The sequence below is a fragment of the Alligator mississippiensis genome, chromosome 4 (assembly GCF_030867095.1).
Source record: "Alligator mississippiensis isolate rAllMis1 chromosome 4, rAllMis1, whole genome shotgun sequence".
Taxonomy (NCBI): domain Eukaryota; kingdom Metazoa; phylum Chordata; order Crocodylia; family Alligatoridae; genus Alligator; species Alligator mississippiensis.
In genome coordinates this window covers 106,539,061-106,565,476 of record NC_081827.1, presented here as the reverse complement: position 1 = coordinate 106,565,476, position 26,416 = coordinate 106,539,061, and the positions used below count along the sequence as shown (strand labels likewise).

Genomic DNA, 26,416 nt, shown 5'->3' with positions numbered 1-26,416 from the left:
AAAATCTACCTAAATCTGCTCAGTTTCTGAAACACTGAACTTTTCCATTTGTTCATTTTTAATCATTCATTGCTATACTCCATGGCAGCACAGGCTAAGCAAGGTTCCTTCCTGCATTGCTTTCCTGAGCAATCAGGGATTGCAACAGTAAAGCCATTGGTACTGAGAACAGAGACTGCTTCACCTGTGCACGCAGCACCATCTCTGCTACTACCCCACATCTTTGAAACACAATGGCAAAATATGGGCCCCACCTAGCTGTAACAGCTGGCCCACAGAAAGAACAGCAGCCCATTATTGCTGTTGCTGAGTCGGTCAGCTCAAAGTGAAAATGTCTATGCTAGTAATCTAAAGGGTCTAACTGTTGATGAGCCACATAGGAGTCAATATGCTCCCATAGGAGGGAATTTCTCTTCTTTCAGTTGGCTCTGTTAAGAATCTTTTCCTGGACACAGCATGACTATTAGGGGGTGCAAAGTCAGACCCTCAAAGTTTAGCAAATGCCAGGATTAAGGGAAGTTGGAAAAAGCAGTAACATCGCTAAAATTGTTACATAACACATACGTACAGAGAGGGACAAATTAAGGTTGCACAGGCAGCTTTAATTCTGACATGTGACAAGATTTCAAAGTTTAAAAAATTAGCTGTACTGAAAACTCAGTAGCAACTGCCATTCTTACCTGGCCCCATAGCATGTTCTAGGGTTTGTTTGAGTTTTTATTTTTATTCTGTGTGATTTTAAAACATAATAAACATCATGTGGTGGTTTCCAAATGTTTATGCATTAAATTTCAAAATACCTACATAAAATAAGACTTATTCCCATTTTACAGATGGAAAAACTGAAGTGCAGAGACATTAAGAAGTTTCTCCCAAATCAGAAAGTATACTGGTGGGAGAAATGAAACTCACTGATCATATATACATACGCATGTGTATATGTTTGTACACATGCACATGTATATATGTTTGTGTATATACACATACACAGTGCTTTAACTGTCAGACCATGGATGGCAAAGTTCTGAAGGACATTAAAATACATCTACACAGTTAATAGTGATAACAGAATAGTCAACAACTGTGACTGATAATTTTCCCTTCTGGAAAGAGGGACTGGAATCTTATTCAGCCACTTAAGTAAGGCTGCTAAGTGAAAAATCAGAGATGTTCATGAGATGGATAGGAAGGAAAATGCAAGCAAAGGAATATTCAGCATCTCAGTTAAATATTAAACCTATTAGACTATTCATAGAGTGCAATAAATATGCACTGTCTAGCCTTGCTGGAGTAGAAACTAATTAATGCTATGACCCAAGAATCCAATGACACGGCTGAGGATCAGGACATGAAGGCTAGGTACAGACATTCAAAAAGTTCAATGTGGAATCAATCTAAGTTACGTAGTTTTCTGTAAGCAGCATAGTTTAGATCAGTAGTGACCAGAACATATATTTGCCAGGGAGGGGAGGGCAAATCTTAGACTAGGCTCTGCCATTTTTAAACCAGTCTATGTGTGCTGAACTTCTGTTCTATTTCGGTCACTTATACTGATTTCTGATCACTTATACTGGTAAAAGTGCAATGTCTGTACCTGGCCTAAGACTCGCACCACTAAGTCTGAAGTAGATTTACACTATACTTGCATACCTGTATTTGGTTGTGCAAGAATCAGGCAGATGTACAAGTAGCGGCTTAGGTGCCTAATTATTTATGTTAGCTGAATATGTAAAGTACACAATTTAAATGAGGGATGTTGGTAATTGCATACAGAAATATAAACTTGAAAATTATGCATATGTACAGTGTTGGGGGAAAGGCATCGCTTCTGAAAAATCAAATTCATACAAATGAAAACCTTCCCTTTTTCTCCTCAGCATATATGCTGATAAGACACTCCAAAAACCTGCTAATTTTTTGCATGTTAATGGTAAAAGGTCACTCCTTTTTATTTTTTGCCTGGAGTAGATGTAAAGCCCTTCTGTTATATAGTTCACCATATGAGCTTATATTTACCATGCAACAAGCAAAACAGCAAAAAAAATGCTGACATTTTCTTGACACAAGAATATTTCCTCCACGGATGTATTCTAGTAGGCAAAATATGTCTCAAAAATAAAAACACTAAATCAGACAGCAAAGTTCCAAGAAAGCGAGTCTATTCCAGTATTAGAAAATAAAATTAAGTTGAACTAACTAGGAACAATGTTTAACATGCCATAGGAAAACTTTTCACTAAAGCTTTGCCTTTCCTAGACTGGTGCACCGGGTCATCTATTCTAAACTCTTCTAATACACCTCACTACCAACTCACCAAGTTTGTCTTCATTTTAACAAGTGTCAAATGAGTTTGAACCTTTTACCCATATCTAGTGTTTTTCTACCATTTTAGAATATCCCCTGGCACTGTAGCATTGCACGATGCATTAAACGGACAAGGCTGAAAAATAGATGCTGTTTCTGATTCATGCTTTTCTGAATAAACACAAACATGAAAATAAGAATTTAAAGAACATTACGACGATCTACCTTATAAATGTCAAAATATATTACAGCTCCTTAGCACCAAATGGATCTGGCTCTGTGAGCAAATTTCTTTCCATATTTAAGATGCTCTTCCAAAGAGCTCTGAATCATAATTTTCAAAGTCTTCTCATCTGAAAACATAATTAGAGAAGGGCTCTAAGTGCTTCAAAGATCCTGTGTTATCAAAGCAAGCAAGCAAGCAAACTCATGAAAGATATTTTCTTCCCTCACATTGATATGAAGGTTTTTTTGAGGGCGAGAGAAAGCTTCTGGGCTTAATTCTTCACTTGCTTGAACTTGTATAGACAGCTGGCAAAAACTTGATCAAATCAAATCAATTCAAAGGCAGTGACTGTCTTGTCAGAACAAAATGGAAAGCCTTTTGTTTCTGTAGGATTCAGACCTTATCAGCTCATTCTGTCACTCACGCTCCCTCAGTCCACTTGCAAATCCTCTAGGATTTATTGCAGATGTATCAAGCTTGCTGGAAATAATGGTACAAGTGAAGAGGCTAGTCGGCTATCGACTCCAAGCTCTGGGTAATACCAATGGGAAATTATTCACACAAAAGGTGCGCTGGGGTGACAAATGAAGAGAGTGCTTTGGCTCATTGAGGATGCTAGGGGCTTGGACAAAGCTAACACACTAATACCAAACAGCTAGCTTTATCTGATTACAATCTAAGCGCTTGATGGCTCCCTCCCCCTCCCCAATTCCAATACCCTAACCCACCCCCATGCACTTTTGCTTCAAGGACACAGGTTGCTTTCTTTGGCGCAGCATACCATGAATGGTGATCTTGAAAACTACTGTGTTTTAAAAAACACAATGCAGTCCCCCGTCCCCTGTTCCCCCCCACCCCATTTAAAAAAATGGACATTTTTAATTTTAACAATAAGAACAAAAAAACCAATGAACTGTTTATCAAAACCATTTGAGGAACAAGAGCACAGAGAAATGAATTAGAGTCACTGTCTTTTCATTTACTCTTGAGATTAACAGGTTATTCTTTTGATCACTTTCATACATTTAATAATTTATTCTTTGGCACACCTCTTCACATGAGCCCAGAGAAATTAGAAATAAGATACGGAGAAAAACTGACCATGCCGTGTGCTGTAACCTGCCAGTGAATAACACAACTAACAAATAAGATATATTTCACAGAGGCAGTGTAAACAGCTAGAGTGAACCTCAAAAAGGAAGGCCTGATTCGTTAAGTTGCCTTAAGCATAGCTCCTCTGTTCCCATGTCCACTGGACAGGTCTAAAGTATCTTCCAGTATTGCAGTGGATGATCACAGTGTAAAGTATCTTCCAGTATAGCAGTGGATGATGGAAATGTTATAATGGGCACTGGGAAGTGCTGGCTGCTGAACCCTTCTGAAAATTTGGCCAGGTCTATTAAGTATGAGTGAAGCCTCAACTGAGCTCTGCATATTGGCCCCCAAAGTATGTACAATGCTAGGGGAAAAAATGAAAGACAAGGACAACTAGCAGTTCCTAAGTAAGAAACAAAAGCAATCTAAATGATTGAGCTGGAAATGTCAGTAAGGTTTTGAACACTGAAGAGGTTCCAGAGAGTGGAAGAAAGCTGTGTGAATATTGAAAAAAAGTTTAAAAAGCACAAGGCAGCTACTTATAGCCTGTCAACCTGACACTGATCTTAGGCAAAATAATGGAATGGCTGGTATAGGACTCAATTAATAAAAAACTGAAGGAGGGAAAATAATTAATGCCAATCAACATAAGGTTAGGGAAAATAGATTTTGTCAAGCTAACTTGGTGCCTTTTTTATGAGATTGCAAGTTTGGTTGATAGTCAACGGTTTTCATGTAAGAGTAAGCACCACAAGACATTTTTATTGAAAAAAACTAAAGCAATATACTGTTAACATGGCATACATTCAATGTATTAAATATTGGATGAAAGGGGTCAAAATGGAGTTGTACATGAGGAATCATCATCATCAAGCAGATATTTCTGTAGTACGGTACTAGAGGGATAAGTTCCTGGCCCTATATTGCTTAATATTTTTGTCAGAGATAGTGAAGAAAACAAACTCACCACTGACAAAGACAACAGGAAGCACAAAAGTTGGGGGAATGGTACATAAAGAAGAGGATAGGTCAGTGCCAATTAATCATGCTTTTAGTCATTACCTGGCCATGCGTTAATGCAATTATTAGTGTGATAAAACAAAGAATAAGCCACAAAGTTATTACACAAAAATATGGAACAACTTTGTGCATGGTTCCCATCGTGTCATTAATTGAACGTATGGCCAAGTTAGGGCTCCCAGACATAGGGTATGCCCCCATGGCTGGGACCCCTGTCAGCTGATGCCAGTTCCTAGACATAAGGTACACCCCATGGCTGGAAGCCTGGATCAGCTGGGGGCTCCCAGCTGCAGAGGTGCATGGTGTGCCCCTGGCTGGAAGCCCTATCAACTAATGGGACTTCCAGCCAAGCTTGCTACTTGCTGGTGCAGGGGGAGCCCAGGGTCATGCTTCCTACAACACTATTACTTCTGGTGCCAAGATAATTCAGGTATATTTGAACACCACTGCACTCTGCAATTGAGGCCTACCCTGAGATGTTTCCAGACCTTGTACTTAGGATTTTCCAGCCCATATGTTTATGGGGTTGCAGAGTGAGATGCCCTTGTCTTGTCATTAGCCCATAGATCTGGATCAGCTGAATAAGTGGTGGCATCTCTGTTGACATACAGGAGTGTACTGCCCCAGATTAAACTTCAATCTTCTGGCCTGTCCAGACTGAACTTTATTCTTTATATGCTGATAATTCTATTGAAGTGAAGGTTGCAATTAATGTTGTAACTTTTCTGTAATGCCTTCCAAGGCAGGCTGATTAATAGTTACATACTATGTATCCGAGTCCTCCCATATCCAGTCAGCCTCAGCTTTCAATTTTATTTGAGATCCTGTTTGGTAGTTTAGTTCACAAACAGGTTTTATTTAACATTTTAAAGCCTTCCTCTTTTTACTCCTTTTTTCCCTCCAAGAGAAAACTCAACTTCTATTTTATTTTTATGCAGCCTGTTCTTTTCTTTAAAAAAAGCTGGTGGAGGGGGGGTACATTTTGATGCACATTCTCATGTCTGTTTTAATCACTGTTGCTCACTTTAGCAAAAGCAGATGGTGTTTGCTGAATTTGTTTGTTCCAAAAATAAGCAATTTCCAACTGTTAGGAGTAGAGGTGTGAAAAAGAAAAGGCCTGATTCATGAACACTGTTTCTCCTTTTCATGACTCTGACAGAAAAAGAATGGGACTGCTTCCATGTACTGTAAGAGGTGACTAATTACAAACTTGGCAAACCCTTCACCATGGAGTGTTTTTTCCTGCTACTGTACCCCTGAGATGTGCCAGTCTAGAAGGCACCAGTGTCTAAGATATGCATAGCTAGAGCTTAAATAGCCTCACACTCTTTGCAATGAGAGTTATCACCAGAATTGGTAAAATGGGCACAGTCCACAAGAGAGGGAAAGCACTGATCTGAGACCCCCTGCTACCATGCTGGGTACCTAGATTGGAGCAGCATGATTAAGGACTGCACAGACTTCAACGGTTCTTAAATCTCTCTTTAAAGTACTGAGGCACATGTCCTCTATGCAGATAGCACTGTGGCCTTATGCAGGTCTCAAAGGAACCACAGGATCTGGGGGTGGGCTGCCACTCCTTCTGTTGGAGGTAATGAGGGGGGGAAACCTTTTCCCACTTGGAAGACATGCTTAGAGCAGACTCAACCAGGGGAACCGTGGAGTTTTCTTCCCACCCTTGATCCTCTTCGATGGGCTTTTCCACAGGAGAGGAAAGCCTATGCCTGCTCTTGTTTACTATTTTCACATGATAACCAATATGAAAAGGAGCAAAACCTTGTGCTAACTTCTGTTTCAGAAGTTCAAATGAAGGTTTGCAGCTCTCAAATGACTAAGCTATCTGTCATCACACCTTTACCTTCTAGTCTAGGCCTTGCCTCAGGGACCTCATTGGTGGCTGAAGGCCCCTGAAAGTATACCAGCACTATGGCAACAGTGAGAGAGAAAGGTCTCTCCCACCCACCTCTACTCCACATGCATCAACCCTACAACTAAGGTATTGATAACTCCTTGCAGGTGAAGTGAGCCGCTGCTCTTAAGCATGCCGGAAACCCTGATTTTGAGGATAGTATAGGGGTCCTCCCTGCCCCATTTCTGGGGTTGATACCACACAGAGGGGAAGCAATTCAAAGCGCTTTATTCCTTTCATGGCACAACTGAGGTTTCTGCCACTGTGGTGTAAACATATCACTGCAGCTCCTCAGGCTCTATGTCTTGAAGTGCCAGTCACTGCATAAGCCAGAGAAGTGTGAACCTTCTGGGAATATCTTCTCTGAATATAGGGGGAAAGGAAAAAGAAAAAAGATCATCGCTGCAAGGTGCCCCATTATGTTTTTGAAATACTCCCAGTTTGCTTAGCATTTATCCAGGAAAGCTAATTACACTTGTCGTTTAATGTAAATTGCTGGATAAATAAACATAGAAATAGGAGCTTAGTGACTGCTATGTTTTCTTTAAAATTCCATCTAAAGGTTCATTATGCTAAACACAAAAGAGAAGGGAACTTCTTACAATGCGCTTATTAAAGGCACATTTTCTACAGAAATGATCATAGTGTGATTGTATAATAGCATATAATTTGCTTTGTTGGCATTTTCAGCATGAAGCTTGCAGACAGCAGGCATGGATGGTGAAACTGGCTGCAGGGATGCCACTTGTGCTGTTAGAGCTGTCAACGATTATTCTGAGGAGGCGGATTCTTTACCCAACAAGGGGAGCATATCACAGCACTGGAAGAAAATACACAGCTGACAATAAAATCTCTACACAGTGCAGGAGTTAATAAACCGCGGTGCTTGTTTCCATGTACCTACATTCTACAAGTGTAGAGCAGGCTGAATTCACACAGACTTCAACACCTTGAAAGAGGCAGCAGTAACTTGCCCAAGTAGTGGCTGAAAACAGATCTCCATATGTCGTCCTGCATTAATATAATATAATCTGAAAACAGCTAAAAAACTGGGTATATTCAGTGGCATCAAATCTGAAAATGCCACAATTGTTTCTCCATAAGTGTAAACAGGATGCATAGCAAGGAATGACTGCGGCCCCTCTTCAATTACTTTTAACATTCAACTGGAGCCAGAAGATGTAAGTGTGCATAGATACAAAACTGCTCCAGGGCAAGCTCCACTTGCTATCTGCCATACTCAAATGGGGAATTTGGCTACTCGTGACAGATCTAGGGGGCTATTCAGTTAGGAGCACTTCTTTCAATTTGGCCACAGCCATGTTCCAGGTGTGTGGGTGGAATGAGGGCAATTATGAACCAATGTGATAAAGGAAATTTGTGTTCCACCTATTTGTCCACCCAGGAGACTTTTCTTTGCTAGGGCTTTTAGTTTGATAGCTGTTTTAGCCTTGTCAAACCATTCCCAGAAGTTGTGTAGTATCCTGTGCTGCCTTTGAAATTTGGTTGTTATCCTGAAAGGGCAATTATTATGGAAGTGGGGATTAAATCTGTTATACATTTTTTGAACAACTTTCTTTTCATTGGATGTTGCATGTCAAGAACTTGCCAGCACATTTCAGCCTCTTTCCAGGAACTGGCAGTAAGGCTAGGAGCACTACTGAGGTGGGGATGGACCTGGCATCTCTGGTCTTCATAGGTACTGAGCTGGATTTTGTAATGGGAGACTCCAACTGAGAAAGAAGTGTCATCCCTCTGGTCACTGGTGCAAGCCGTATGTGAACAAGGCTCTTTGTTTCCAGGTTACCATGGCTGTATTGCTTGGCAGTGAAGAAAGCTAAAGAGTTTATTCAGATCATAACAGAAGACACCCTAGTATTGGGCAGTATTAGCACCATTATACATACTAGCATAGGTGCACAGTGCTAGATGCTTTACAGAGTCCTTGGGTAATTCCAAATAGTAGCTAGCAATCAGTATGGTCTGATGTGCCTCATGGCTTCATGCTACAGTGATGAGTCTGTAAAAAGAATCTGCACACATAGCAATTCACTGAGGTCTGATTCCCCTGAACACACAGACTAGGGACAGAAGTTACACATAAACCAGTTTAAGTTATCAGAAACTGGTTTAAACCTGTAACAGAACAAAACTTCAGTGCGCATAAACCCGTTTCAAAATGGCCAAAACTGTTTTAAGATAAGCCTGGTTGACTGTAGCATCAGACTTCACTGATTGAGGTCAAACCAATTTATGGCACTTCTGTCCCAGACCCCTTCCTGGTTTAAGTTAAATCAGAGTCCCCCAGCATGCTTTTCAGCCCTGGGCTGGGCTGTACTGTCTCCTCCAGAGAGCAGGACTAGCCCCGCTCTTCTGCGCCCTAGCTGGAGCAGGGGCAGGGGACTGGCCAGACACCAGCCTGGCATGGCCCTCTGAGGCAAAGGGGGCAGGGAGGGGGTTTATTTCCCCCTTACTTCTCTCCCCCCTCTCCCAGGGGACCCCATCTAGGGTCTGCCTGGCCAGGGGCAAGCGGCGGAGGTGGCGGCCAGGGCTGGCAGACCCCAGCTGGGGTCCACCGGTGGGAGAGGGGAGGGAGGGAGTAATAAACACCCTCCCTGCCCCCTTCACCTTAGGGGGCCATGCTGGGCCAGCATCTGGCCAGGCTCTAGTGAAGCTCTTTCCCCCTCCCCTCCCCAAAACCCTGGCAAAGGCTGCTTTCCCCCTCCCCCCCACCCTCCAGGCACACCCCGGCTGGAGTCCCTGCAGGCCAGGGAAGGGGTTTAAATCCGTCCCCAATTATACTTAGCAGCCTCCCAGGGTCTGGCCTGCCCCCTCCCTCAGCTTAGCTTCCCTCCACCCAACCAGTGCAAAGGGGAAGGGAGGGTTCACTCTAGCACCCCACCCCCCTCCCCAGATTCTGGCCTGAATCGCTGCAGGCATGTGCCTGCATTTCCAGAATCAAAAGTAAATGTCTATTCACTTGCTTGCTGGTACAATCTACACAGGTTAGACTAACCTGCAAAGATTGAATCAATTCAGGCTTGGGCTTTTTGAATGTCTGTACTTAGCCACAGAGCCCATGATAGACAGCTACAGGCCCATGGCATCTGCGGACTACATTGATAATGGCTAGAATTGCAATATTTTACAAGGTCACCATTTTAATTAATTGGCTGATACCTGATTTAAAACCATGGCCTATTCCTGGAGCCTGAGAAAATGTAGACTTTTGTTATTTACCAGTCATGTGGCAACATCAATAATGTTTTTAGTTTTATTCATCTGAAGCAGTCCATGAGGAGCGCTCTTTCTGAACTGGGTTTTCTAAAACTGCTAGTTCACTCTTGCTCAGTGTAGAATGTTTATTGTACATGCAATGGTTACACACACAAAGCCCACATCTGAGAAATTTCGCAAATATGCATACTAGTATATTGCGGCAATCCAGCCTTTTTACATATACAGCTATGGCCTGTTTATGTACTATAGATATTTAAAGATATTTTCCATGTGTAATTTAGTTTCCACTACTACAGAAGACAGAACAGTCCAAGGTGCATTCTTCCCATCTGATTAACAGCAGTTATAGAAGTGCCAATGTCTAAATTATGACAACACAGTGAGAAGTGTCTATGCATTGGTCCTTCACAAAGTACATTGCGTGCAAGAATTAGAGAAGGCTACTATCTTCCCCCCACCTTTTGATGTCTGTACATCTCTTGAGCAATCAACCAAAAACAGACATAAAAACTCACAATCCTCAAATTTTGAGATAGCTGTGGTCTCAGGTGGTTGGTGTGCAGGGGCTTGAGTCTCACAGAGTTTTGAGTAAATGTGTAGGACTTGTGCTTGCCTTTCTTTTGCTTTTTGCTGTTGTTCTATTTCTTGCAAGCTGCCATTGTCCAGTTTAAAATGGCTCTCTCTGTTTGCAGGACTTTGAGAGTCTCTACGCGTCTCAGCTCCAATACAATAGCTTTCCTCATGGGAATCTTCAGCTGGTTCTTCCAATCCTGGAAGATATGGAACACAAATCATCTTATCTGATAAGAGCATTAAGAATTATTCTGAATTGCACAAGAGACAAGGACTAACTGCATCTCCTTCAAATATTTCCCATTACACTTTGAGACAGAATACAATCTAAAGGTGGAAAACACACGATTTGTAGTCAGGAGACCCAGGCCATGTGTAGACAAAATGAGGGGCATGTGTGCACAACACTTTAAAGCAGGCTAAATGCTTTTGCACTGGTGTTGGCGTTTGCACGCATCAGCTGTGTATTGAGCATTAATTACAGCCGCTGTAGCAAATTCGGAGGCGTAATGCACCTTAAATGACTTGGGGCGCAGCAAACTAAAACTCCAAGGAGGAGTTTTAGTTTGTTGCCCCTACAGCTGTGGAATGAAGCACCGGGCTCCGTGCAGCTCAGGGGCTCTGCAGGAAGCCCTGCAGGCAGCCTGGCAGCAGCCTAGGAAGGCAGGTTCCACCCAAGAAAGGCAGGGAGCCTGATCTCCCCCCCCCGAGCCTGCCTGCCTACCTGAGCTGTGCAGGGGCCCAGTGCTTCCCTCTGCAGCTGCAGTGCCCCCCAGGACTGCCCAAGCCAGGTGCCTGCAGGTGGGTGCCGCTTGGGGGAGATGTGCTGCTGTCGCAGAGGGAAGCACCAGCTCCCCTCCCCCCACCCCCCCCCAGCCTTCCCCACAGCCCAGGGACCACTTCACCTGCCAGCAGCTCACCCTTCCCGCCCCTTCCCACTGCTGAAGAGGCAGGTAAGTGTGGTGGGTGTGTGCATGGCACAGGGATTTAAAGGGCCCTAAATTGAAGTGGTGGGTTTTTAAAAACACCACTTCAATTTAGGGTCCCCATTTCATCCAGACATGCCCCCAGTTTCCAGTCCCATCCCTGCCATCAAATTGTCAGGTGATCTTGGCAAGGCCACTACACGTCTGTCCTATTGCAATGTAGATGGATGAGCTTGCCAACTGTCTGCGGTCAACATGGGGAGAACAATGCCTGCTTCACAAAATGATGCAAAATGTGATTAGTTTATGTTTGTAGCACATTTAGAGCATCTTGGATAGAATACCCTCTAAAACAGCAAAATGAACTTTGTGAGAAAAATCAAGATTCTACCTGATTATGATATTGAGTAATGTTGTATGAGCAGACACAAGCATTTTTTATTTTCCATCACCTAGAGAGCGTTCTGTAGGAATCCCCAGGTCTCAAGAGCAAGTGTTATTAAGAGCATCATTGGTAGTTCTTATTATTCCATTCACCTCCTCCTGCAGTTTGAGTCTTACAAGGACTGAAACAGATGAAACTTCAGAATCCCCAGTTACCAACAATAGTTGATATTTCCCTCCTTGTTCCTACTCCTACTTTTATAAAACTCACTACAAATATAAAAAATAGAATATTTTGTTATGTATAAACATCTGTTGGAGTCAGGGACCTCTGCTCAAAAGGGTGCCTTTCTAGGGCCTTGATGAGGCAGGACACTGTCAGTTCATCCTTCAATTTCTGTATCTGGTCTCTGCCATTTGGTGTACCCAGAGGCTGATCCAGGGGTAGTACAGTTGAATCCCCCACCCCTCCCTCCCTCCCCCCACGTTGATTCCTGCTCCACCTGCCTGGCAGTGGCAGCAGCATTTCTATTCAGGCAGTGCTGAGGGAGTCAATTGACTTCATGGTTCAATATAATGTACCTGATTCCTATTAATCTCAGGTGCTAATGACCCTCTCTCCTTTTTAATGCTCTTGATATCCCATTAATCAAGTTATATTTTCTTCTGCGATGTTGGTGTCTGTTAGCCATTCTTGGTAATATCTCTCTTCTGTTTCACAGTCCTGCAGACTGCATTTAGTCCTAGCTAAAAACCTTAATTCAGGTGCAGTAAAAATTAACTCAGGTGACCATTAACTCAAACATGGAAAAGACTGTCAGTGAAGTGTTGGATGCATAGTCAAGATGGTCAAGAAGGCTAGATTTGTTTTATGAATTGGAATAAAGAATGTACATTTAACTATAATAACTACAGGACTAATAAAAAAATCTCTTAACTACTTTTGCCTAGTTTGTTATGTTTTTAACTTAATATGTAATCTAGCAAATTATTATTATTACACATTCCAATAAAGGTATATTTATTTTTGCTTTGATCTTAAACTGAATAGGCCCCTAGCATATTGGTAAAGCTTTTAGTTTCTTTTTACCTGAAGAAAAAATGTGTGTTCTTATGTCATGCTGAACTACATTATCTGCGACCCTTTTCCAAAACTTTTAGATCCACCCACGGGCGCACTGAATGGGGAACAGTGGCAAGATGCCCTGCTCCATCAAAGGTCCAGGAGAAGCACCCTTCTGGACCAATGGTACCCCAATCCCCAAACAGTCGTTGAGAAGAAATCCAATTACCTGTCTCTACTTCTGGGTTTTATCCAAAATCTGATGGGGTTAAACAAACAGGTTTATTTGGCAAACACACATTGTTAGATGCAAGCAAAGAAACATATAACTTGCTGCCCAACTCTGACTAAAGACTATCCAACAGGTAGCAGCCTGGTAAGGACTGATTCACATAGCTGGGTTGCATTGGCAAAGCGTAAGGGGTGCATACGGGTGCACATGCACCCCCTGAGACCGGCTGTGCAGCCCCTGGAAGCACCAGCTGCGAACCCCCCGCCCCCCGTCGGCGATCTGGTGCCCCCGCCCAGACTTGGTAGGCACCATTTGCTCATGCTGGGCTGGGTGATTTTTTCCTATTACATTGACATATTTGTTTCTCTTCTTATAACTGCTGCCATTGAAGAACTATAGGGAAACAGCAGGGCCAGGAAGGCCTGGGATTAAGCTTGTTCTGTCATAGCCTGAAGTAAATGTGTCAGTGTGTCATCACAGGCAGTGGGGAAGACAAGTAGGTTTTTTGTGTTAACCCATGCTAAAAACTATCTGTCAGAGCCCCAACCACTGCCTAAAAGGGAGTGGGGGGGGGGGGGGGCACCAGAATGGAGTAGGAGGTGCCGCACCTTCCTGTCCCCTGCTCCCCCTCCTCCAGAAACCTTCTGGCTCCAGCTTCCACAAGAGAAGCAGTAGTCCATGTGTGAAGGGCATTCTGGAAAATGTAGTTCTGTTGCTTGGCAGTGGCAGCGGTGCAGGAGCTGCACCTGCAGCAGTGCAGGAGTGGCAGCAGTGTAGGAGTCTTCACCGCTACCGGGAGGAGATTTTTTTGGCCACTCACCTTGAATGTCAGCAGCCAAAAATGGAGTGACACCTTCCCCTAGCAGCAGCAAACTCCAGCTGCCGCTCTTGCGCCACTGCCCACAGCTAGAGCCAGAGCCCTGCAAAGAAGGTACAGGGAGAGAGGACAGGGGGAACTGCCTAGGGTGCAGTCCTGGCCAGTTGCACTTTTGACTGGATGATTTGAACAGGTTATGCGTAGCACACTACTGCAGACCAAATCCTGGTCATCTTACTCATGTGAATAGTTCTATTTATTTCAATGGGGCTACTCCTGTGAGGAGAGTAAGCAAGATTTGGTCTGGGTTCTGCAGTGAAGAGGGGACCAAACAGTAAAATGGCAGCTCAGCCTAATAGAGGAGCTAGTAACCCTGTGGAGCCCATTTAAACTGTCTGGCATGGTTGAGACAATGGACTAAGGAGAGGCACGGTGCAATTCTGAAAAGAAAGAAAGAAAATTGCCACGAAAAGAAAAATCCATAATCAGGAGGGCCATCAACAGAGGAGATTCCTGGTTGGCGAGGATCCTCTTTTGATGGAGAAAATTCTCTACGTTTGTTGATTCTAATCCAGCTGACTTGACTTGAATTTGTAACCACCAGATGCATCTCAAGCAATGATGGATATTCTAAAGAAAATTAAATAAAGCCTTTTCTGAACCAATAAGTAGCATTCTTGCAGACAGATGAAAAAGACAATCAATCAGCCAAGAAACGGATAAAATTGTTGTCTCCCCTCCCCACTCCCAAAAATATTTAAAGACCTCTGCATCAAGCTGCCTTTCGTTTGTATACATATCAGATTATAGAAGATCTGCCTCTTTATAATTTTTTTTTAAAAAGGATGGCAGCTTCAGTTCAATGGAGTTAGTCAGACAATCCTTTAAGCTGTGTCAAAATGCCCGTTATCCTCAGATGCCACCCAGATTTGAATAATTTAGAGAGAGACAAAACCATAGAAAGGAGGAATCATCCTTTAGCTACTGCTGCTTTTGACACGGCTGCCTCCCTCTCCTTTTTACCAAAGCATCTTCGTCTCTCTATCAGCCATGACAAGTGCCAATCAAACCTTCTGTTTCTAAGGTTTTTTAGGGAAAAAAGAAACATGAAACATTTTTGAACAATCACTGAAGGAAGGCCTACTATCAGTGTGTGGTCTGGGGGAAGCCAGTCTTTTCCTTTTTCACTTCTAATCTCTGACCCACTGTTTACCTCTTCTTTAACACACTTTAATCTCTCTGCTGCTCTAAAGGATCCTAAACAAATTGTAGGTCACCATGGATTAGGCTGCTTTGTGACCAATGATTAGTACATTTACTTTTCCTTTAACATCTTTAGCAACAGCTGAATGTCAAAACGATCCAGCAAAAGTTTATTTTGTGTCAATTAAAATGACACCCATACTGTATCAGAAATGCATTTTCTAGTTAAGGGGGGGTGGGAAAAAAACCAGAGCACAACCAGGGAATACTAACCATGGTTCATTAGAGTTAATATGGAGGCAACCTCTCTAGTAATTCTGGAGCTCAGAAATATTTGTATTAAAAACTCTACACTACCATAATCATATTCTGTGCTGTTTTTAACTTTCAGATAGGATAACATTAAGCATAAGCAGATTTTTTTCAGGATTCAGGATTCAGAAACCATTCTCACAGCTCCTAAGACAAATTTGCAGACAAGAATATATTTGTTTTAAAAGGTACTAAATTACTCGGAAAACATGATTAAGTCTATGGATAGGGATTAAGAAGGAACATTATTACCATATTAAACACACTGAACTAGATTTAGAGGTGATGCTTAATGTGGTTTAAATCAGAGTTCCCTGAGCTCAGGAAGACTCATATATCTACTTCTACCTGTCCTGCCAGTATATGATGGAGAGTCCAAGCGTACTTTACACACAAAAGATCTGGAAGGACTGGTACACGGAAATATATAGCACTGCTTTTGCTTACATCTTCTTACAGCTGCTTGACATGTAATTTACATCAGCTTAAATTTCCTTATGCATCTGCAGAGCAGGTACAACAAATTTTAAAAGGATCTGAGCAGAAGACCCTAGCAGCTGCTAAGATCATTGTCCTTCCTCATTGCTCTAGCCAGGTCACTCCTTGTCTTTATCTTTCCACTGGCTTCCTTAGATCCACCACTTCAAGTTCAAGGTTTATGTCATCTTCAAGGCCTTTTGCAGCTCTCATTTCTTGCTCGACTCTTCTCGTCTCTAACTGAGTTGCTCCCTTGCTCCCAGAGTTCCAATAATGCCAGTCTTGGTCCTTAACTGTTATAATCTCTTCATTCTTTTCCTTATCTCCCTTATGCATAGAATGAAATCCCTAAATTGAATTATAACTTCAGTACCCCTCCAGCTTTCAAAACCCTATTATGTTGCCTAGAGGAAGTTACCTACTAATAACTGCTAGATACAGGAGAAGTTGAAAACAGTAGATATTGCTGGCAATTTATCAAAGCTCTCTGTTTAAGGCTTAATGTAGAACTTGCTTTTCTGGTTTACTTGTTGTAGTATGATAAAAGAAATGGTCATGTAAAATCAAAACTTTTATTTTCCCTGATTGACAAAAATGCATACCTTTAAAACTGCTATCCAATAATCTCCTTAACGTTAGGGTGTTTGAAAATCAAGTTTGTTGCACATACATTCACACCCACACTGTTCTAAGAATTGCCCCTGAGTTTCCATTTGGGAAGTTTAATATATACATCACCATAGTTAAAATCCAAGACAAAGAGAGCACACACGCTCATACACAAAAGCATATTATCCTACAGAAATAAATATTTACTACAAAGCAGCCACGTTCACTTACGCCCAAATCCAAACAACCACAACCTTAAAGCAAATGTTATTTGGGAGCTGAGGGTCCCAGCAGCATCCAGGATCAGGTCATTTATGTGAAATAATGCCAGAGGTGGGAAATACAGAGAACAAATGGATAAGCAAAAATATCATATAGGAATATCATAAGAAGAACTAGAGTTTATATCTGCACTTTATGTGTATGGCGGAGTAATAGCTATTTGTTAACAAAGCATTGAGATGTACTTTATCGTATTATATGCATAGGCTGTCCACAATAATGAGAAATGCAATAATGACAAACACAGTAGTTCAATAGTTCGTAACTAAAGAGGTCTCAAGAGCAACCATCAAAAATTTACCTGTACAAACCTGAATCTTGTGTGTTTGCCCAGTAAAGTGAGCTTCCCCATTCTCCATCTTGGGTGCAGTTTCATTCATGTCTGTCAGAAATCAATAACACAAGAAAGACTGAAGACATGCCAAGAGGTTTTTCTAAGACTTTAAAAGTTAAAGAGCTTATAAATATACAAGTCCAAGACTCAGGCATTTGTTTCATCATATCATGCTAATCAAAGAAATCAGAAAAACAATCAATATATTAAATGCATATTATAGAAAACTTTTTTAGATAGAAGTAACTGCCATTCCCCAAATCCTCCCTAACTTTAAAATGATACTGGATAACAGGCTTAAAAGAATATTTTCTTTTTCTGTCAAGTAAAAAAAGGACAAAGCTGAATTAACAAATGCCAAGAGAAATGAACACTGATTATCTCTGATTACCTTTGTTTCTTGTTTTTTGTATGTTTCTGATATTACAAAAGGATCTTAAAATGCAAATCTTTACTCCTGCAAAGAAACCTTTTGCCTTTAATGAGATTCTAAGTAAGAATAAGGACTTGTGCAGTAGAATCCAACAATTTAAGCTGCCCAGAGCAGATGTCTAACATCTAATTGTGAAGCTCATATGAAATTTGTTAGGTGATATCCACGTAAATAGTCATCACTATCACTACTATTGCATGTAAAAACTTGTATGATGGGTAATCTCATCGAGGTAAAATTTCAAGGAACTTTAAACATTCTGGGCCAGATCCTATTCTACCTGCTAAACACTTGCAGGGATTTCGATGCCTATGCACTATCCTATTTCAATCTGCTCAAATCCCTGAAAAAAATGTTAATGTGCTTACTTTTGTAACATGCTATCAGTTTATTCTCTAAGCTAAATCCCAAAAAGCAGGAAGCAGGAGGAAGACCTATCTACCTGTGTGTCAACAGTTTTTCAGGGACTTGAGCAGGATACAGTAGGGTCATACCTAGGCACCTACATGTGAAGTTCCACATTGCACTTAGACCAGAAAAAGATCCATTAAAATGCATGCATCCACACATTAAAGCTTGTTAACTCATGCCAAGTGCCCTCTCAGTGTCTCATTTATGCCACTTCAGGCGAGGATTAACTCTGGGCTTTGTTACCCAGCTCTCATTAGGGTAACTTCAGTCTGCTCCATGGAGATAAAATGGACAAGCATCCTAGAATGCAATGCTCCCACTGCCACCCCTTCCACCTAGAACAGGGATAGAGCCTAGGTGCCCTAGCCATGCCCCTGTTCACCAGCCCTCTAGGGATAAGTCAGAGCTGTGCAGACAAGAAACAATATAAACCCTCAATGTGTGCTTGCTCATAGGACATTTTAACTTTAACTTTGCTTAACATTGCACAGATTTAGTATGGTCCAAGTGTAATGTGTAATTTCACCCTAATAGTTGGAATAGGATCTGACCTTCAATCTTTCAATTAATCTTATAGCTAGGGGATGTTTACAACAATCTCATGGGCAAATCACATTTCATTTCCTGGTCTGCTTAGGGGGAAATATAGATATGCCCTTTTCCATATAGGAGGTTTGTTGTCATGTTACTACTGATCTCTCAGTCTTCATTCAGACAAGAAACTCCAATGTCAGTAAGTATGATGGACTGTTACTGATTTGTACAAGTATGGACTGAACTAAAACTAAGTAATGAGAACCTAGTAGGAACCAAGTTTAGCTCATGGCATTAAATCATCTGACTAAAAATATCTATATAAAATAATACTGCCCTGATCACAAAACATTTACAGGTAAAGTTCATTACAAGAAGCAATGACTAAAAGACATCATTTTGAGAACATTTTTGGCAAAACATACTTCACAAATGACAGTGGGTGGATCAAACCAATTACAGAACACGAGCAAATCTTTCATAAATAAAATACCATTGCTGTTTTCACACTAATTGTTTTGTAACTCTAGCCCCAGATGTCTGGGAGCAGTTGTACTAAAACACTGTAAATCAATTTAGCAGTTCCATTCATGCACGGTGACAGATTTTGTGACAAACAGGATCACATTTCCTTTATAGACAAACTCAGCAAAGCACTCTGTTGGAACAGAGTAATTTGAATGGATTTGTGTTAAAAGATATATGAGGTTAGGTGAGCAACACTGTCAGTCTCATTTTGACCCTAATCCCAAGTCTTCTATTTTGCTTTACTAAAAACACCCTTTCTAGGCAAGTCCATTATAAAACAGCAAAAAATAAGGAAAAAATCCTGACCAACTAGCATAAATAACTGATCGCATTGTTCCATAAAGGGGATATATCCATAGGTGTCAGGCCTCAGTCATGAATTATGCTCCACAAAAGCAAACCTCCAAGCCTGTTTCAGGATGGAACTTCAGTGTATCTCTCTGCATTTCTAGGGCCCAGGGAACTACAGCAAGTGGTGTAATTTGGGGTGGGAAAGGGAGGCACTGTCTAATGGGGGGGGGGGGGGGGCACCAAAAAGATGACGAGGGGGCATCTCACCTTCCCATTCCTCACTGTGCCTGTACGAACCCACCAGCTCAGGCAGTGCATGTCATGGACCACGAGGCGTTCTGAGAATCCTAGTTTTGTAGAGACATTAGTGGAATTTGCTGCTATCAGGGAGGAAGAACCAAACCCCATTTTTACTGCTAAAATCAGTAATTTTTATTTATTTATTTTTCTTGCCTTCTCAACAGGTTCTTTGGTGGCAAAAAAAAAATGGGTTGAAAGTTTCCACCCCCAGCAGAAGCAAGCTCCAGTGCTGCCCTAGAGAACAATTCCCAGAACATCTTGCACTCCATGACACACTCTTCCCTGCTGCTGCTCCTGTGCACAGGGAAGCCAGGGGAGGGGGTGAGGTGGACGGCTGAGAGAGGACTGCCCTGAGTGCACTGTTTGGATATTACACCTCTGAATATAAAACTCAGTGTAAGATCAGCTACTTTATTAGCTAAATCCCTAAGATGCCTTCTGCACTTATGAAAATTCAAGATTCATTGGCTACTTTTCATTCTGCCCTTATTTTCTTCCATTTTGTTTGTACCAAAAGGGACCGGGTTAGGTGAATGTTAAGTAGCAAAGCACCGTGACTGGTAATTCATCATTGTTCACAACTCTTTTCTATTCTAACACCCTTGTGGAACTGGGCTCCTTTCATTTTCCATAGCGTATTTGGTGACTCTCTGTGCAAAAAGACTGTACATTGAAATGTATGTTCATCTGAATGGGTGATGGTTTGACAGTACATTAAAAATAAACAGCTATTTGACTGCAATTTTCCAATTAGACCTATTTTATTCTGATCATTGTTAACTAAACTACCCTATTTTTTTTCCATTTGAATTTTTCACCAAGAGCGAAATAAATGCAATTATCCCAGGGCAAGTAACTGTGTAACCACTTAAGCTATTTTGAGTTTAGCACAATTTCATATTATGTGAAGTACAGGGCATATTATATGGCTAACAATAGTATGCCCAACATATTTTGTATAATATCAAAATCATTGAGAAACACGTGGGTCTGGAATCTTTTAGGATGATTTCAAAACCCTGACTTATTTTAGGAGAAAAACAGAAAGGCCAAAAAGTAGGCCATTTCTAGCATATTTTTGAACAAACCATATCAGATTTATCCACCGATTGAAATTTATCCATGTGATTATATTTCACCACCAGAGCCAAGGAGGAAAAGAATCTATACTGAGGAGTTCATTCTAAAGAGTAAATATGTATTCCTAGCCATTTGTTCTCTATGACTAAAGTGGTGGTCAGCTCTTCTATCTGCATACTCGCCTTCTACCCATCAGGAAAAGGAGAACAGTTCCCATGCAGAGGCACATAGGCAACACATCTCCAATCAGGGAAAAGCTAGCCAAGAGCATAACATATAACTTAACGTAAATCCTGAGGTGTCATCATTCTCACATTATAATTTATCTGTATTATGATAGCACACAGAAGTCCAGATGATATTGTGGCTTTATTGTGGTAGTCATGTGTGCTTACCCATCATGAGAGGCCATCCCTGCCCCAAAGCACTTACAGTGTAAAAAGACACAAACATGGCTTGGGACAGGAAACAGAGGAGTGACTTACCCCAGGTCAAAAGAATGGATCAATGGCAGAGCTAAGAATAAAGAATGCAGTTCTCCAGAACCCCATTAAGGTGTCCCTACTCGAAACATTGCTTTACCTCTCATGAACCTTGCATAAAGTCAGCTTCGACTACTTAAGCAAAAGGACACCAAATTTAATCACATATTACACTTTGTACAGTACTTTGGAAGGCCTTCACCATATAGTTGTTGTTTTTAAAGAAAGATAAGCTTGTAAATTGATTCAGGGTATTTTCCACTAAACCTTTTTTGAAAATGGATATAGCGATGGAGGATGGCTGTCCTGCACCAGCTTTTTTCTTGGATCAGGTAAAATGCTACTCGGTGCATCTGAATTCCATTTTAGTCATTTACACAGTGATGATTAGACCCTCTTGTGACAAAGGCAAATGCAGTGAAATGCACCTACGTTGAACAAATCAAAGTTGCTGGTGACTTTGGTCTGCTAAAGATTTTCAGTAGCATTGGTAAAAACTATAAGAATCTGAAGAAATTTCCTTAGCCCTATTTATGTTCTATTACGCTAGCAAATAGAAGCAGACATTTCATGCAAAACTACAGTACTGAAGGTTAAGGGAATGATCTCATACTCTTCTTGTTTCTCCTGGTGGGATTTAGGTTTAATAAGAGTGACTTCTTTCGCTACAAAGATGCCTGGAAAATGCAAATGCAGTTCATGTTCTGAAGTCAAAAGTTATTACAGAAAGTTATGAATGCATCCAGGTTCGTTCTCTGATTTAGTATAACTACTAACTGCTATGAAAGAATACGAGGGGAGTGTTATGTGCCAATTAGTTTCAGGCTATTTTAAAGATTTTTATGGATTCTGAGCCTCAGGTTCATTACCTAATTTAGAAGATTGTTACCATTCTTCCCCATAGAGACCCCATACATATCTTACTTTTCATAAGTTTTAGAAGAATATTTGCCTCCTGTGATCAGGAGTTCATCTGCTTTATGAACAGGGATCCTGGTTTTCCCTAATAAAAACACTGCAAATTCCCCAAATCCACAATTAAAATGAAATGCCACTATATATATCAATTGAACACAATGTTTTATTGATATATTTGCAATTTTATAGCAATTTGAAAGCCTACCAGCCACCGTGATGAAGCACACTTGTGCCCCAGCCACTGGCACATGGAGCCCCCTCTGGAGCCCCACATGGAGCTGACCTCTTGGGTCCCCTGCCAGCCCAGGCTGCTCTGACCTGGCTGCACATGAATAAACTCTGGAGCAATATGCCATGAAGTTTTTTGCTCCCAGGCCCACATTTAAATGGTGCATCCAAGAGCAAAAAACTGCAAAACAATAAGCTCTGGAGTTTATTCGTACACTTGAATGGTATGTGTAGACATGCCCATTGAATACAAAAGTACTCTTTAAAAGTGTGTTTATGGGGTACCTGTGCTAAAACTTGAAGCGTTTTCAAAAAAGGTAAAATACATTCCTTCTGGACTAACTAAGTCTATGGGTACTATATGAAAAATTGCTACAGCTATGTTAATTTTAAGGTCAGTTTTTTAAAAATTTAGTCCACACTTCCATGTGCTCTGGGAAAGCAGGGTCTGACCATAAGGAGTGGGGAAGGGGATTCCTGACCCCCTCCCCCCACAGATTTATTTTCCCTGCTGTAGCAGTGGGACAGGGGCAAGTTTGAGACAAAAATGTAATAATTAGATTCTATAACTGGAAAATTATATCAAATGTATACATTTTCCATATATAGAATCTAATTATTGGGGGGGGGTCATCTTGTATTCAAGTAAATATGGTAGCCCCAGTACAAAACCACCACAAACTAATTCTTCATGATTTGATTTGATCACCTGCTGTACTAATTTTGCTACTGGGTCATTTGAACCCATTGATTTATTGATTTAGTTTTAAGTGTGTCCTTAGCTCAGTCATCATATTGTTTCAGTCTTAGTTTAGTAGAAATTGCCATAAATTAACTCCATTATGGAAGAAAGGTCCATCCAAGCCTAATGGCCTACTGGGCTAGTGTGGTTAAGGCACACTAATTTCTGTGCCAACAGCACATAAAGGAGTTAAGTGGCCAGTATCACATTTAGCCACCTTTAACAACTCAACCTGAATGACCAAATACCCATTTACAGCTGAGTTGACCCGGAGGGGCAGGGAAGGAGTGGCCTTTAGGGCAAGCCATATGAAAAGCTTGAATTCATATCTAGAGGACTGCTAACAAGATGCCTTAACTCCTCTGCTGCCTTAAAAGGCTAATGCCTACAGGATCAGATCATTATACTGTATCAAACGCAGCTGGCCTTTGGCATGAATGCAGAGCAGGGCTTAATCTCATGTTTCCAGAGCCATAGCAAGACACCTTAACAACTTTGCAAGAATGGCCCTTTCATTTCTACAGTATGCTTGTTTAATGTTATGTTTGCTTGCTCAGACTTTTCAAAAAATCCATAACCAGCATACAGGAATGGGCTTTTTGTGAAACTCCCACATTGATCACAATCCCATTGCATAGGTAATTTAAAATGTGGTATTTGAAAACCATTTGACTCTGCTTCCAAACTAATACCAGGTCTCTCACATTATCAACTCTCAGCATCAGGCTCCTACTCCTTTGGTTGATCTTAAGGAACTTGGAAGAAGTCTTCCTAGAAAGGAAATACTTTCCCATAGGCTAAGAGAAGATAACACAGTAGGGTGGCCATCATAGAGAGCAGTCCAGTTATCCTCTGTCCTCTTTCGATACAAAACCAAATGCCTTTATGTTCTCTCTTTTTCTCTTAAAGAGAAAAAGAGAGGACATAAAGGCGTTGGGTTTCGTATCAAAAGAGGACAGAGTAGCAGAAAACTGGAATGTCCTCTACAATGGCCATCCTATAACACAAAGTAGGCTACAGAAATGCCCTAATAAGAAATAACTCCTACTCCAAAGCAGCTGGCACTTGACTGAGCATGGAAGCACACTGGAGTTTTCTGGGTGCCATGCGGAGCAATAGCAGCAGCTGGAAGAAATTTTGCAGCCTGCAGGCATCATTGTCCATTCACCTAAACAACCTGGGTTTTCTTTCCCCATCTCTTATATTGCTCCTTCTATCCAGCCCCTCTACCCTGACAACTAATTGCCTTACTCTCACTGTCCGCTATGTTCCTCACTCTCTGCATCTCCCTCTGTCCTCCTTTCTATTTTCTTCCCTTCCCTAGCAGTTACTATGTAGTAGGAGTGTGCAAAATGGGCCCTATTTAATTCAGATTCGAATTTGGCCCGAATCACGGACAGTGATTTGATTTGTTGATTCAGATCACTGTCCCTGATTTGATTCAGCCAAATCTGAATCTGAAGATTCAATGCTGATTCAGAGAATCAGCAATTCGGACATAGACACAGTTTTTTCTACATACCTTGAGGTACCAGGCACGGGTCATGAATGCTTCAATGCTGGGGCAAATGGAGCATCCCACAGGAGCGTGGGAGGGCCCACTGCATGCTCGGCAGCAAACCCAAAAGTGGACCAAAAATACTTCCAGTCCACTTCCAGGTCCGCCAGGGAGCATGCTGGGTGACCCCCTGTACCCTCCCAGCTCGGCAGTTGGTTGCAGGGGGACCCCAGGTGCCCCCCCCAGACCCAGGAGGCACCAGTCACCAAGTTGGGGGGCCGCAAGGGGTCCCCCTGTGTGCTCCCCAGAGGACCAGGAACTGGACCAGAAGTGCTTCTGATCCACTTCTGGGTCTGCTGCCAAGCATGCTGGGGAGTGCCCCCTCACTCCTCTGGGTCACTCCATGCGCCCCAGCATCACAGCATTCACAGGACCCCTGGTACCTTGACATATGCAGAAAAAACATTTAAAGCTGTGCCTATGTCTGAATCGCTTCGTTCCGATTCAGTTCAGAGAGATTAAAGGGTCTTCTGATTCAATTCGGATTCAGAGATTCAGCCACTGAATCCAGCCGAATCTCCACTGAATTGAATCAGAGACCAAAGCTTCGTACAGCCCTACTATGTAGCCACATTTCACTTGTTCCAGAATCCCTTTCCACCCTCTCTCTCTCTCCTGTCTCAGCCCTGAATCCCTTAATCTAAGACTTCAGAATATAAATAAAATTAAAATATATATTGTAAACAGAATCAACACCCTAACAAGGAACACTGTTTGATCATAAGATTGATGACTTTGTATTTCATAACACTTTCTTTCACTTAGCTTTCTGTCTCTGTAGATTACAGCCTCTTCAGACAGGGACCTTTCTTTTCTTTTTTTAAAATCTGATTTACATCAACTAGCATTTTTTTGGCACTATAAATACAAGTTGGAAAATTAAGAAAAATATTTATTTCATTCATTGATTCAAATTCCTTCTAGTTCTGTCCTTCCCTTTACTATAGATAAAGACAAAAGTGCTTTATCATCGAGGAGTAGGACTGGAAGGGACATCTAGGGGTGCCTGTAGACAGGCAGGGAGGCTGCTCTGATGCACTGTAATTACATTGCATCAGAGCCAAGTCTAAGCATGTTAATTAGCACTCTCCATCAGCTTCCACGTCCTGTGTATCAGTGTCCCACACTTCAAAATGGTGGTGGGGTGGTTTAAATAAAGCTCATTAGACAAGCTTTAGTTAAAGTACCCCTGCTGCCATTTTGAAGAGAGGGAATGCTGATACATGAGGCACTGCAGGTGTTTTAATTACAGTGGTTATCAGAGCCACTCTAATTAAAGCACACCCCACCCCCAGAGCATGTATAAAAACACTCTAGAGGTCATCTAATTCAGTGATTTTCAACTTTTTCATACAAGGAACCATTTGTAAACATTGATGGCCAGTCCCAACCAAGTAAGTAGTTTAAGTAGAACACACAAAAGTAGTTTGGCCCCAAAGTGCTTATTACACACAAGTTAAAGCAGCTCCAGTCTTAAAGACAGAAATCAATATCAACGGGAAAGCATTAACAGCAATATCAACATGTGGCCTTCCATCACTCCCAAGTAACCTTCATCATTGTGCAATTTGCACAATGCAAGTTGCTGGTGCTCCTCAATCCCAACCCACAGCCCCCCACCCCCTCAGCCCTGCTGGTACCCCTCACTCCAACCTGCTGCCCTCCACAATCAGGCCCCCAACCCAGTGTGTAGGACAGGGGGTGGCATAGGGGGCATGTGCCACCCAGATCTGTGCACCCACAATGGGCATGGGGCTGCAGCCTGGCCAGACCGACATGGGCAGGATCCACCTCTATGGCCCAGCAGGTAGGACCCAGAATGGGAAAGTGGAGTGGGGGAGTGAGACTCGCTGCTTCTTCCACCACCTCCAGGACCCCCACACCAGCTGCATCACCAGCAGCAAA

At 41.9% G+C, this 26,416-nt stretch overlaps 1 protein-coding gene across 2 annotated transcripts in view; it reads right to left on the bottom strand.

The window, feature by feature from the left end:
* The window catches only part of LOC106737859 (uncharacterized), a 283,248-nt gene that overhangs the window by 89,738 nt on the left and 167,094 nt on the right, over positions 1–26,416 (bottom strand). For both annotated transcript variants that reach the window (XM_019489653.2, XM_019489655.2), the window contains exons 10-11: positions 16,974–17,054; positions 10,310–10,564 (exon numbers count right to left, since the gene is read on the bottom strand). In XM_019489653.2, the coding sequence (XP_019345198.2) occupies positions 10,310–10,564; positions 16,974–17,054 (336 nt within the window). The remainder of the gene's footprint in view (positions 1–10,309; positions 10,565–16,973; positions 17,055–26,416) is intronic.